Source organism: Onychomys torridus, chromosome 9, assembly GCF_903995425.1.
Source record: "Onychomys torridus chromosome 9, mOncTor1.1, whole genome shotgun sequence".
In the NCBI taxonomy this organism is placed as follows: domain Eukaryota; kingdom Metazoa; phylum Chordata; class Mammalia; order Rodentia; family Cricetidae; genus Onychomys; species Onychomys torridus.
Genome location: NC_050451.1, coordinates 20516452 through 20530168, shown reverse-complemented (window position 1 = coordinate 20530168; position 13717 = coordinate 20516452). Strand labels below are relative to the sequence as shown.

Below are 13717 nucleotides of genomic sequence, written 5' to 3'. Positions count from 1 at the left end.
TTGTGGTTCTGCTCAAGGAAATAAATGTAACTCCTTTCTCTCATTCTGGGACATTGTACCAGCATCATTTCCCCCATCTTGGAAGCTAGGTCATGCACATTTTTAAACATGTTATCCTTGTCTACTTTTACAGGCAAGCAGATCCTGACACCTGACCTTGAAGGAACAATTAAAATTTCAGAATTATGGGTAGTCTTTGGCTCACAGTAAAGTAGGAATCCTCAGAGAAATTTGCTAGTATCCAGTGACATTTTTCCCCTGTGCATGTTGTTATGATGTTCACAACCTGTCTTCGATGACTGGCATAGAACTCATCAGGATGGCAGTTAGTGCCCAAAGGACACTTAGAGACAGATACACATGCCCAAAGCTCTAAGCATTTTAGTGTCTGTACCTGTGCAGTGAGTAGACGAGAGTACTCCAAGGACCCTGATGATGTAGGAGAGCATCTGCCTGCAGGAACTGAGCAGTTATAAGCAGAATTTTCCATTCTATGTCTCTGCCAGCAAACTGAGAGAACTGTATGAAAGACTTGAGTCAATAAGAAAACCTCACGACACCCCAGACTGCCATATGCTTGGTGATATCAGAGCAAGAATTACTGTGGGGAGTCAGAGATGGACAAGAAAAAGAACAATGCTCTCACACTGCTCACTGTACAGCAGTGATTACAATTTGTCCAAGTGTTATTGGAAGTTCAATCTTCCATTATGTAAGTTTTTATCACTTTTAAATGTGTTCTAGTTGAGTTGGCATGTTTTATGGTTTGCTTTGCTTCAGAGATAAGCACTTTGTCAAAGATTAGATTAAAATTCCTAGGGGCATTTTTTTTTTTTAAATCTGAAAGGTGGAGGTTGAGAGAAAACAGTCTGAGAAAAGGCACTGCCACTTCCAGGATCAGGACTTGAGCTGCTGTGTGCCTAGGACACTAAGATGGTAATTAATTTCAAAAATCTTCCCGGGGTTCGCCGTGAACAAAAACTCCCACAGAGGGGTGGGAAATGAGGCATCAATCTAGGGTCAAGACTGCAGGCTCTCACTAAGCAGATTCTTCCAGTCATCGCTTGGTGCATTGTTGGCCTCGTGGGTAGACATTCCTATACGCTGGCAATTAGATCGTTTCTCTTCTCTTCTGGTCACAAATAGACATGCTCATCTGTTACTTTAATTACACTTATTTGATTTTTATTATCTAATAACTCCGATTCGATTCATGGCAACCTAAATTAATGTTTGCCATTTTGAAGCTCTGGAGACCCTGTAACCTGGTAATCTACAGATGGAGGAACTCAGGGAGGGAACCTGCAGCATGCTTCTCAGGTCTACTTGGAGAGTTGCAATCCAAGTGAGCAGTGATTTAACTGTTGTGCACTGAATCAAGGATATGACTATCCTCACCAAATCCTCGGAGACCTTCCATTTATGAGAACATTCATTGGATTAATGGATTGGTCATGAGGAAAATAAGCTCTCATTACTAAAGACATAAAGATGATTTTGGAGGGAATGACATGAAATGGATTATCTAATCCATCTGTGGAAGATTTTCCAAAATGAATGTGACTCATAATTCAAATAAGCACACATTGATTAATTTTCAAAACTTTTGTTTAACAGCTTTTTTTCCCTATGCTGTACTTGCAGTGTATTTATAGTACTGTCCTCCAGGAGGAGCTGTACCTTCAGCCCAGTTCTGACTCCTCTCGCTGGTTCTTCCATATAGATTCAAGGCAGGCCATCAGACTTCAGTCTCCTAGGTGCAGAAGTTCTAGGCCCTAACACAAATTGCACATCTGAGAGTTATTGCTGAATTTTTGGCTAGACTGATACACCTCAGAATGGTTAAAGTGGCTGTGAGCATACAGCGGCCAGTGCTCTGAGTGTCTTGCTGATTTCTTCAGCAATCCTTTCAACAGACTATGGTTATAATCAGAACTCCAAGGCTTCCTGAAACTGTGAGTTTTCACAACCTGAAGACAATCTCCTGTGGGCTGGACAAGGCCATGTGTCTCACAAGGGCATGCTAACCCTCTTTCCTACAGAGGCCTTATACAGAGCAATTTCCCTGTGTTTTTAAATTGAATTGTCGTGGAAGTGTTTGTAAACGCATGTGGCGGAGGAACTGGCCACCTTGTGTAGCAAGCCAAGCCTAGGACAGCAGGGCAGGCAGGACAGGAGTGGTCCAGAGACTATGGGTGTCAGTGTAGGTGTCAGGAGCAGGGGGATACAATTTTCAAAACTCTCAAAACTTAGTGTCCGTGCATGTGCTATGCTTCCTACAAGTGCCGGAGTTCTCAATCTATTACATAACTCAAAACGTTCTCACAGGGTCTTGCAAGCATTAATTAAGGTGACTTAGAAAAGTATTAGGTGCAAAATAAGTGTCCCTTCCATAAGTGGCATGTGATGACAGGGTATTCTCCAGTTCAAAGTCACCCTAGGGTTTGGATTTGTATCTCACTCTCCACAGAGATTCTTTTACTGGGAACGGTTCTCCACCTTCGCTTCTATGCTCCCTAGCTTTGGTCCTTCATGCTTACTTGATCACATTCATCCTAAAACAAACAAACAAACAAAGCCCATCATTCATCTCCCACTCTAGGAACCAAATGTCTTCCAGCATGTCTGACCACAGTTGGGACATAATATCTCCTTTGTGTGGCAGATTGTATACAAGAACAAAACTCATGAAATTTCATGTTAGTGCATTTTTATCATGTAAATTGTTTGTAAGGACTATCACAGAGAAGACCTCTATTCAGAGAAGACCTGGTTCAAATTCAAGTTCTAAAGCTCTCTATTGGTATGGAGACTGGACCTGTTTTACCTGTATGAGCTGATGGCCACTTGTTCTCCTCTGCTGGTAAGAGGTTAGGGACACCAGTGGTGTCAGCATCCCCACACAGTGCTCCCCCAGAGCATCCCCACACAGTGCTCCCCCAGAGCCAGTGCTCCCCCTCTTCTAACACAGCTATTTCTGTAGTCAGCACATGTTCCTGCCCACCGTAAGGCAGTCTTGAGGATAAGACACATGCCATCTCTTACTTTCCCATTGCATCCAGCACAGAGTAGAAGCAAATTTTTATTGCTAAACCTACTCAGTTTGAAAATCAGCTGCTAGTCAGCAGGCATCCTAACATATCTAGGCTGGAAAACATGCATTTGTATAATCATCTTGGCTAGCTAAAGTCTGGCAGACACTTAACTGGTCAATAATTCAGCTCTGGTTCCCCAGGGTGCCATAGAGCTTGTAACGATACACCTTTCAATATAATAGTCTTTTAGAGTAGCAGGATTGTCTTTTACTCTTTAAAGCAAGTGGATTGGTTATATTGTTTTTTAACCAGAAAGTCACACTCTTTTCCATGGTTCAAAGTTAAGCTTTTATTCAGTTTTAAATTAAAAAAATAAATTTCATTATTAAATAGTGAGATGGGTCTAACTAATGTTCAGAGAGTTTGTTACTCGGGAGCCAGGGACACAATGAATGGGAGAAGATCGCCTAAACTAAAATTATTAGTGTTGTGGTGTTTGTGAAAAGTTCAACAGTGGTGTGATTCCAAAGAAACTAAAATACAAAGTTTTAAACGTGTACAATGGAGGGAAAAGTGAACCACTTATCCTACTATAACCAGAAGCTCCTTTCCCAGTGCCAGTCAATGTGGTCATTATACCACAGTGCTAATGTCATCGGGCTCATCTGCCTTCTTTTGCCTACTTGGCAGGGATTTCAAGTATTCAAGGTGTCTCCGAGCATCCTCCTGATTCTGCCTCACATAATATACCACATAAGAGATCACCATGGTGAACCAGCCAAACATGGTGACGAGCATGGCATAGTCAGTAGTCTTTTTAGGGAGGTTACAAAGGTCAGCATCATTGGCAGCGTTGAGGAATGGCCTCCCAGCATGCTCATCCAACACTGAGGTCTTGCAAATTACATTGTGTGCTGTCTCATGATTGGATGCCATGCTCCTCAGAACTTGCTGGAGAGTGCAGTCACAATGCCAGGGGTTGTTGGCAATTCTGGCCCTAGCCTTCAGATTATTGAAGGCATTTTTATGCACACTTTGAATCCTGTTGTCAGACAGGTCCAGGGTCTGCAAGGTTTCTGCTACTCCTTTGAATGCATGCTCATCGATAAACTCAATGCCGTTTTTGGACAGGTTGAGAACTCTCAGTTGATGGAGGTCCTTAAAAATCTCATTGGGGATGGATGTGATCTGATTGGAGTCCAGGTAGAGCAAAACTGTTTCCGGAGGGAGATCTCTGGGTATTTCCTTGAGATTTGCATTGCTACAGGTGACATTTAAACCCCCAGAGGAAGAACAAAGGCAGCCTTTGGGACACATACTGGCAGAATGAAAGCACAGTATCATCAGAACAAAGCTTTGGAGGAGAAGACACATGGAGAGGGAACGGGATAGCCACAGGTCGACCAGATTCATTCTGGAATCTCAGCATAATCACGAGTCCATTCCTCATTTACTCCGAGTGCTGCAATTGTCTGACCACACGCTGGATTTCCTTCCCGGGTGGTTCAAACGGATGTAGCTAGCACACAGCCTTCGTTATTCCTGTCCTTGCTTGGAAACCTAAAGGAAAGGGAAGCAGATGCAATCAGCTCGTTTGCAAGGAGGGGTACAGGGCAATTAAAAAGTGCCCTCAGGTGTCTCGTCTTCTACAGGGGTGGAAGGGGAGTTAGGCAGGTAATTTCCATCAAGGCCACTGGAGGTTTCCCGTGTAATGGGAATCTCCTATTGAAATCCCTAGTGCTGGGAAGAGACTCTCAGCAGAGGTCAACATTTCCACATCCCATCACTTTGTTTTCAGCAGGGCAGAATTAGAACAAACTTCTCCTATCTCTTTACTCCATTCCTGGACCTTTCTATGGCCGTAAAATTTAATCTCAGCTTTTACCCTTCCTACAGTAATGGAGGCATTATGCAGTTCAGTCCCGCATGTGGGCAGCAACAAAACCTGATACCTGTATTTCAAGGCTCATGATCATAGACAAAAATGTCTGTCATGGGCTTTCAGAAGATACTCAATGTAGAATATTGTCTCTAAAGGAACATCTGACTTCAGAAGTGGACAGTTGCCTCTGATCTTCACTGCTCGACGTTGCTGGGGTAAACATCATGTGGAGCCTCCACAAGAACGGCTCTCTCCCAGCTCCAGAGACAACACTGTACCTGGGAGGATGCTCACAACTGCATCCCAAAGGATTCTCTGTCTGTTTCCTAAACAACATATCCTCTGCCAACTCAAACAAGGCACATTGCTGTAAGGCTTTTTATAGTAAAGAAGATATTTAAGAAATACTGGCTTCTAGGACATACCCAATAGGCTATTTGTTCTTTCACTGATGCTTGCCCATACATACACACATACATACAAATATTCATATACATATGTTTATATATACTGTTATAAATGTGTGTGTACTTTGTGTGCAAAAACACATATATACATACATACATATTGTGTTAGAAGCAGCCATGGAAATTCCCCAATAGATGATATTTCTCTTTCTTTCTTATATGTATTATATATGTTATATATACACACACCCCATACACACAGACATTGTTAGTTTTGGAAAGAAGTGTGGGAATTGCAAAATTGAATAGCATTAACAATATTGTAGAGTTTTCTCAGCAACAGAGAGCAGAGGAGAGAATACAATCCAGCATTCAGAACTACCTTATGATAGCAGTTCACAGGAGGAGTGAATGGATCTCATGAGATTATGTGTCTTGTAGACGTAAGGACAGGAACCCTGCCTGTCCTGACTCATCATCTCACTTCTCTTTCTGCTGCCCCCATGGCTCCCTCCACTCCCATCTGCTCCAGAAGTTGCACAAGGCTCCACAGAGCATTGTTTTTAGGGATTTACATTACTATTATATTGTAGCCAAAATCTCTGTGCTTTGGGTCTTGATATATATTGGGAACCTTATAGAGCTCAACTGAGGGGCCGTGCATGGTGAAGGAACCACAGTTGACTTCAGAACTATCTATCCTTTTAGGATTCAGGGAACAATAAGTACCTTCACTCTCAGCAGTGAGCACCAAAGAGCTTTGTGCAAGCCTATCTTTTATAGAGATCCCAGATGGATAAATTCATAGGGAAATTATTCCAAATGTTACCAAACTCACAGAAAGGATGATTAATGTGAGCTGGAAACATAATGAATTGAGTTGTTAATCATGGAAAAATTAGATTAACAACAACAGAATGACGTGGATGTGCTTTTGGAGTTCTGCATGCCTCGAGTGCCAGAAAACAAGAAGGAAGGAGCCCAGCACACTGGGCAACCGGTGGGTCTTTGCTTTCCTTGATTCCATTAAACAGCAGAAAACATAAAGGAAGGAGACCCAGAAGCACCAAGCCCTCTGTCAATACCGTGCTTCCTTTGTGGTCAGGGTCCTTCCCTCCCATGTTCTCTGAAGCTACACTGTGGCATTTGGTAATCTCCAATAATCATCTAAGTGGGAGAGAGACAAAGGGACAGGACAGGGAGGGATATTCAGACAAGACAGACTGGGGCAGAAGTACAGACTGACGATAACAGGGGGACACGGCGGCATGACAAAAGGGTTTGTTGGTGGAAATAGAGGAAGTGCACATCAACTTAGAGACAGCCATCAACTCAGTGTGTCCAACAGCCACAGACTGACTGAAAGGTGGAAAGCTCTTCAGGGCCTTCACACTCCTGAGATTCTTTTTAAGTTGATTGATCTGTGAGTCGATATGTTCCTTAGTTCAGAGTATGAATTCCTTTAGGGTATAGACTTGTGTCTGTCTCATGTAGGAATAACAGTAAATGGTCCATAAGCACTATGAAGTCCAGCTTTAGTCCTTGTTCACATTATTCCATCTCTCTATCATTTCTTTGTCTTTGATTTAATATTACAAAAGCACTTAATTATGAAGTTGATCAGAGAATTATATGAGGTAATATATAGGCAGTGAGAGCTCAGTATTTATCAGCTATAGTTACTATCATCCTTCTTGGATGTGTACCCACAGCCACATAGTGACTGGCACACTGTAAGATATAAATACTGTTAGGGAATGAATTGATGAGATATTGAAAAGCCTATCTATGCTTTTTATTAGCACAACAACTATTACTATCTTTCACTTAAAAATCAACTCATTACGTGTCTACTGGTTTCATATGCTGATGTGGTGAACCTTGGAAAAACTGAGAACACAGGCACCTGAGGAGAGATGGAGGGGTGGATCTTTTTGTCATCAGACTCCTCTAGACTTGGCAATGGTTTCTCTAGAATAAGCATTTCTTTAGCCGTGGTCACATAAGAAATGGGTCTGAATCACACTGAGGTTTTAGCATGAGAGTACAGTCCATCTTAAGAAGGGGCCCCTTCTCCCCAAGGGGCTATCCATGCATGGAATGCTTGTTAGGAAAATTAATACAGAGCATCTTTTTCTTGCAGAGATGTTGGCTCCAAACAAGTGTCTAAGTTTCTAACTGTGATAGTTGAAAAATGAGGAAAGAAAAAAGCCTTTTGAGATTAACTAGATGGCTCAGCTACTGTGACTTGCTTTATACCCCAACCTGGACTATGGTGACAGGAGACACAGTGGAGAGCTGCTATGGGCTGAATATTTATGGACTCTGATGACTCATGTGTTGAAATCTATTACCAATACAAGGGTAACACAAACATGTGTGTGGAAGAATAGATCCCGCATGGGCAGCATTAGTACCTGTTGTAAGCATTTTCAGAGAAATTTTTGTCTCTGCACTTTGTGAGGACACATAGAGAGTACTATCTTTGAACTAGGACATGAGCCTCCACTATATATAAAAATCTTTTGTGACTTTGATCGATCTTGGATATCCTATTATCCAGAACCATGAGAAATGAACTTTTGCTACATCACAAGAACAAGTAGATTGACATAGTGTTGAGGAGATACCCAGCACAGCCAAAACATTCAATAAAGTGAGGTCATCTTCACAAGGGAGGATGGAAAAGCTGGTCACGCTGATTAACTAGTTCAAAGAGATTGGCAGCATGGCATAGCCTTAATTTACTGCACAAATGGACAACAGCTAGTGAGCAGATGAGGCTCCAAGAAAGACAGAGAGATTCTCTCACTGGTTATTGCCTGCAAAGAACAATGCTAATGGGAGCATAGAAAAATGGACCTCCCCCCCAGTCTGTTTAGATTCAACTTTGCACACAAACTTGAAGAGGAAATAAGCTGTGGTGCTGGAGAAGAGGGTAGCCGAATGCCATCAAAATGAGAAGGCCCAAGGTCACAGAGGGATGGCAGAGATAGCCAGAAGTCATTGGCTGTCCTGATACAGAACTAACTCACTGGTCACCAGCTGTCCTGATACAGAACTGGAATCACTAGTCACCGGCTGTCCTGATACAGAACTAACACTGATACAGAACTGGACCCACTAATGAGACAGAACAAGTTTAAAAGCACATTTACTAGCTCAAAACTCCTCTGCACACCCCAATTCACTGGACTCCATTATCTCTATTCACTGATCCCTTTGCCCATGACAACCAGAAAGCTGTGATGTTTCCAAACATGATGTCTAGCTGTGACCTGTGCCCAAAAGAGGATCATTTTATTCCAAGACTCAAGCCTTGCTCACATTTTCTAACCACATAAGCTTATGAGCTATTAGATGAATGTTGGAGTTGGTGACAGTCATTAAACACCCTTTCCATAATGAAGAAAACGAAGTCCACTTAGCAGACAGAAGACAGTTCCCTCGGCAGCTGACTGCTTGTCGCCGTCTTGTTTTCTATTTCTTTCTTGTGATTAAGAGATAGGCGGTACCATCGAGAGGCTAACCTAGGCATCTGCATGAACCATTGCAGAAGAAACTGATGTTACTCACTGGATTTTGAACAACACTGCTTCCAGTCATGGGGATTTGGTTAAAAGGTAAAAGTCACAAAGCAGGAAAGCCTCTAAATGCACTATCTAGAAGTCAAATCAATGGTGGAAATATCACATAATTATATACATTAATAGTTTCTCTGTGTCAGAAAGTAAGACCATGCACAAGTCAAGGGGAAGATGATAAGACAAAGGGCTTGTGTTTATGTATCTTTAAACTTACAGAAAATATAACACACACACATATATTACATGCCATATAAACTACAGACTATCACTACCAGTAAAACAAACTTAGCGAGGCTTCTATGGTCTTTTTTTAAAAACAGGAAGAACATCTAACATCAACAAACATGAGAACAAAACTTCCTTAGCCCCTTCTGAGTGCAGAGAGCAGTGAGAGACAAGCTTCGCAGATGCAAGGATAGCAAAGGATGACCCCTAAAATAGCTTGGTAAGGAGGTTCCTACAGTAGAATCACATGCATGTACAATGTTTTTAAAAGAGGAAACACGCAAATGAAAACGGGCGTTCACTCTGCTTCCGTAGGCTCAGGCAGTTTCCAAAAGGAAGTTAGTGATGGCTAATGCTAAGCAGACAGTGGACTTGAGAGCCTGCCAGAAGGAAAGACTGCATATTACCCACTTCTGTATGGTTTGAAATTCTGACAGCATAAAACTGTTATAAACATTGAAACAATGATAGTACAAAGGTACCATGGAGTAGCTAGAAAACGAGACCAATGTGGTCATTTAGCAGGGTGTTCTCCTCATGTGAGGGCTGGACAGTGGCAGCCCAGGGAACTAGGGAAGGTCACATTGCAAGATGACAAATATGCAAAGATGACAATGTGAGCCACCCCCTGCAGCAACCAGCCTGGAGCCTCTCCATAATACCAGCTGGGATCAATCCTTCCATGAAGGGCACCAATGCTCCCTGAGACCCTAACCTCTGCTTCTGTAGTATCCGAACTGCCACTTACAATCACTTTCTATCCTAATAACTACTTACCTATTACAATTAGTAGACTACATGATCACGAGAGTATTCAGTGTCTTACCATTGCCACATTAGTCATGTTAGTAAAAATTTATTGAAATGAACTTGGATCTGTTCTCATTTCATCATACACAGCTACCATTTTACATTTATTACATGCCAGGCATTTGTTTAGAGATGCACCCATCTAGCAGTGTGGTAACTGAAATTCTGACCAGGGTTCTGGGAAAATAGATATAGAATTCCTGAGTGAGGGGTTAAAGTTACCATATGAATCTTGAGTGGCACATCATGGTAGTCTAACATCTTCTAACCTACTTGAAGGATGAAAAGGGTCCAAAGGCACCTCAGTCATCATCTTTTCCAAGGGTAGTTTATTCCATGACCTTGGGGGTTGGTGGTTGGTAGAGGAGTGTGATCTAGAATCAGAGTCAGGTCATGTCATTTGGAGGTGGTCATGGTGATATTTGGAGGTTTAATGGTCTTGCTCCTTGACGTGTAAACAGAGATGTTAAACTGGCTACTATGGGTCAGATATGGTCACCAAAGGCAAAGATGTCCTGCAAAACAGAACAAGTACTATATAGTTTCCAGGGTAAAAGTGCCCCAGCAGCAAGAAAATAAAAGAGAATCCTGAATCCTAACCAAGGAATGTCCGTGCTTAGGTTTAGATGTATGGACACCTGGAATTCATACGATCCCAGAGTCATGGAACCAAAGAATGGGACTGTGTCACATAAGAGTCTTGGGAAAGAATTATCAGGTCTAGTGGCTGTGAATCTTCCATCTATTTGTACTTCCAAGGGCAGCTGATATCTCACCTGACATGGGAGTGGAGTGAATGGGACAGAGAAGAGAAAACCATTACCCCTTTCTCTTTTATCCTGAGACAAAAGGTGATAGGGAAAAGATGAATGTAAGATTCAATGTTATAATTAATCTTCTAGAATAAATTTGTACTTTGGTTTAAAGTAAGTTTGTCCCTTAAAATGATGGTAAGATTATCTACTACCTTATGCTAATCACGGAACTATGGGGCTGAATGGTGTTCTCCTTCAGAGGCTGAGAACAAGCAAAGGAATGGAGACTAAGGGAATGCCGGGGAAGAAGTGGAATGGCGTTTTCTCAGGGATGTACAAAGGTCCTCATAACTCTGTAGGAGCAGCTGTTGCCCTGATGTGATGACAAAATGGAGACTTGCATAGGTTATAGCCTGTTTGTGGTGCGCCTGCTCAGTGTCAGAAGCAAAACCTCGAGTCTCGTGTTTCATGACACCCCAGTACGCTGTACTAATGCTTAGTCATGCTCCTCTGTTTCCTGCTCATCTAATTCTACTAAAATGGGCAATGTCAGCCTAGACGCAGTTTGTGTCAATATAAACTGCTCTGTGTCATAATAATGATGATGGTAAAGAGGAGGGAAGAATACTCTCAGGACAGAACTCAGAATAACAGACATGCCCCAACAGAGCTTGGATTACAGACATCTCAGCACAGAACTCAGATCTCCAACCCACTCAGGCCAGAACCCTGCATTCCAGAAGTCATGAAGGAAAGAACTGGGAACCTGGATCCCCCCAAGAGAGAATCTGGATCTTAAATGTCCCCTAGGACAGAAGATAGACCCTTGATGGCTCCCAGATAAAACCTGGTATCCTGGATGTTTCCAGGTAAGAATCTGGACTCTGTATGTCTTCAAGACAGAACCTGGACCGCAAGACAGAACTCCAACCTCCAATCTCTTTGGGTCAGATCCTGGACTCTGAGATGCTCCCCAGGCTAGTTGCCACCCACTGTGAACTTGATTTGTGCCTCTCTTTCCCTTCTCATTTCCAATTACTGAGAATCTGTAAATGTAAGTGCTGAGTTTTAATGCCAAACCAGCTCTCTGAACCTTCTGAGTGAGTCTGGTCAAATTGAGACTACATGCCCTCAACTTCTTTTGTGAGGTCCTTGTAGTCCACCCTCTAACATCACAATGGCATGAGACTCATCTGTTCTTATTCCAGTCAGCTGTAGTACAGCTTTTCCCTGCCTACAACATTCCTCACAGAATATATTTTATGCTGGTTGGTTTTATGCCAACTTCACACAAGCTAGAGTCATCAGAGAGAAAGGAGCCTCAGTTGAGGAAATGATTACATAAGATCCAGTTGTAGGGTACTTTCTTAACTAGTGATTGATGAAGGAAGATCTAGCCCATTGTGGTCCTGAGTTCTATAAAAAAGTAGACTGAGCAAGCCAGTAAGCAGCACCCCACCATGGCCTTTGCATCAGCTCCTGCCTCTAGGTTCTTGCTTGCCCTGTTTGAGTTTCTGTCTTGATTTCCTTCAACAATGGACTAAGATGTGGAAGTGTAAGCCAAATAAACCCTTTCCTCACCAATTTGCTTTTGGTCATGGTTTCATCACATCACATAACACCCTAACTAGGACACATCTGTGTGTCCTAAGTGAACCCTTGAGATAGTAGGCAACCCGACTTCTGAACATCTTGCCTCCTCCCTACATGCTCTGAAGGGTTTCAAAGTTCTTCTTATCCGTGAATTCACTAGAAAAACAGAGTCCAAGACTTTTTTTTTTTTAGCCAGGAATTTTTTTCTGCTGTGGGTTCAGAGCACAGGGTAAAAATATTTCCATGTCTTGACTAATATCCATAATTATTATACAGCATGAAGTAAGTTTATGAGATTAAGTGGGAACCATCACCTTGGCTTCTTTCTGCTTCCCTATTATTATTTCTCAGCATGTGCTTACATGTCTACAGTAGCGAGAGCTTTGGAAACTTTTAAAATATAATCTCCATAAATTAAGCTTTCACTGTCTTACCAGAGTGCAGGTTGCTTGAAGGTTGCTTTTACAAAGACCTAACTGATGCTGGATTCAGATGTAGCTCTGTGTTGATGAGTGTCTATTACCTTTTTAAAAATGCCTTATCCTTCTTAATCCTGCCCCCTATCTATTTTATATTAAATTGATAATAGTCACTGACTTGGGAGGGGAAGCATAATATTGAGATCCCAAACCAAGGTCAAATCCCAGCTCCACAAGGAGCCATGTCCAGGAAGCTAGCACGTCACATACCCCCACACTTCAAATGCTTTAGTACCAATCAAATACAGCAAGGATAAAGCAAAAACATCAACAGCATCCTCAGTGCTGTCAGAGCTTCCAGGATGTTCAAGGGAAAGATGTTTCCAGAAGTTTTAGTCAGTAAGGAGGATTCTCTGTCTTAGATTTCAATAGTTGTGACAAAAAATAACACATAATTTTATTGGATAATTTCAGTTATTTTCTTCTACATAAAGGAAATGGTTTGCACCTCACTCATGTCAGGACAAACTCCCACCAGAATCCAGTTGAGATGAAAGAATTACACTACTACAGAACTGAAGGAACTCTAGAGTGAACGGTTACAGCAGGAAAACGAACACAGGACCACACAGAAGGAAACCACGGCAACAACAGGAAGACAGGACACAGAACTTCCAGGTGGGGAAGCTACTTCACAAAGACATTGGGAAAATGGGCTTTCTACTTAAAAAGGGGGCGGGGGCTGAAAAGCAGATGTTGCTTGAAGAGCTGAGGAAGCCTAATCGCAGACTGAGTTTTAGATGCTATTGCACCAACTTGAAATTTCCTGGGCTTTATAATGATGTGCGTAGGACAGAGATGGTCCTTCCTCTCAGGATCCATGCAGAAGTACTGGGAATGAGTTCTCCGAACAACTGTCTGTAAGCAGAAAGGCCCATGGAGCAGAGGTTGTCACAGCAGACAAGGGGATGCCAGGACAGACAAAGGTCATTGTAACAAGTCTT

The 13717-nt window shown here is 42.3% G+C and overlaps 1 protein-coding gene across 5 annotated transcripts in view; it reads right to left on the bottom strand.

Moving 5' to 3' along the window:
- Positions 1-3359: 3359 nt before the first annotated feature.
- Lrrc3b (leucine rich repeat containing 3B) overlaps positions 3360-13717 on the bottom strand; it is an 85972-nt gene continuing 75614 nt past the window's right edge. For 4 of the 5 annotated variants that reach the window (XM_036198547.1, XM_036198550.1, XM_036198548.1 and 1 more), the window contains one exon: positions 3366-4595. In XM_036198547.1, coding sequence (XP_036054440.1) covers positions 3669-4448 — 780 coding nt within the window. In that variant the 5' untranslated portion in view covers positions 4449-4595 and the 3' untranslated portion in view covers positions 3366-3668. Of the gene's footprint in view, positions 4596-13717 lie in introns of all 5 variants that reach the window. The other variant, XM_036198546.1, reaches the window with a different exon arrangement.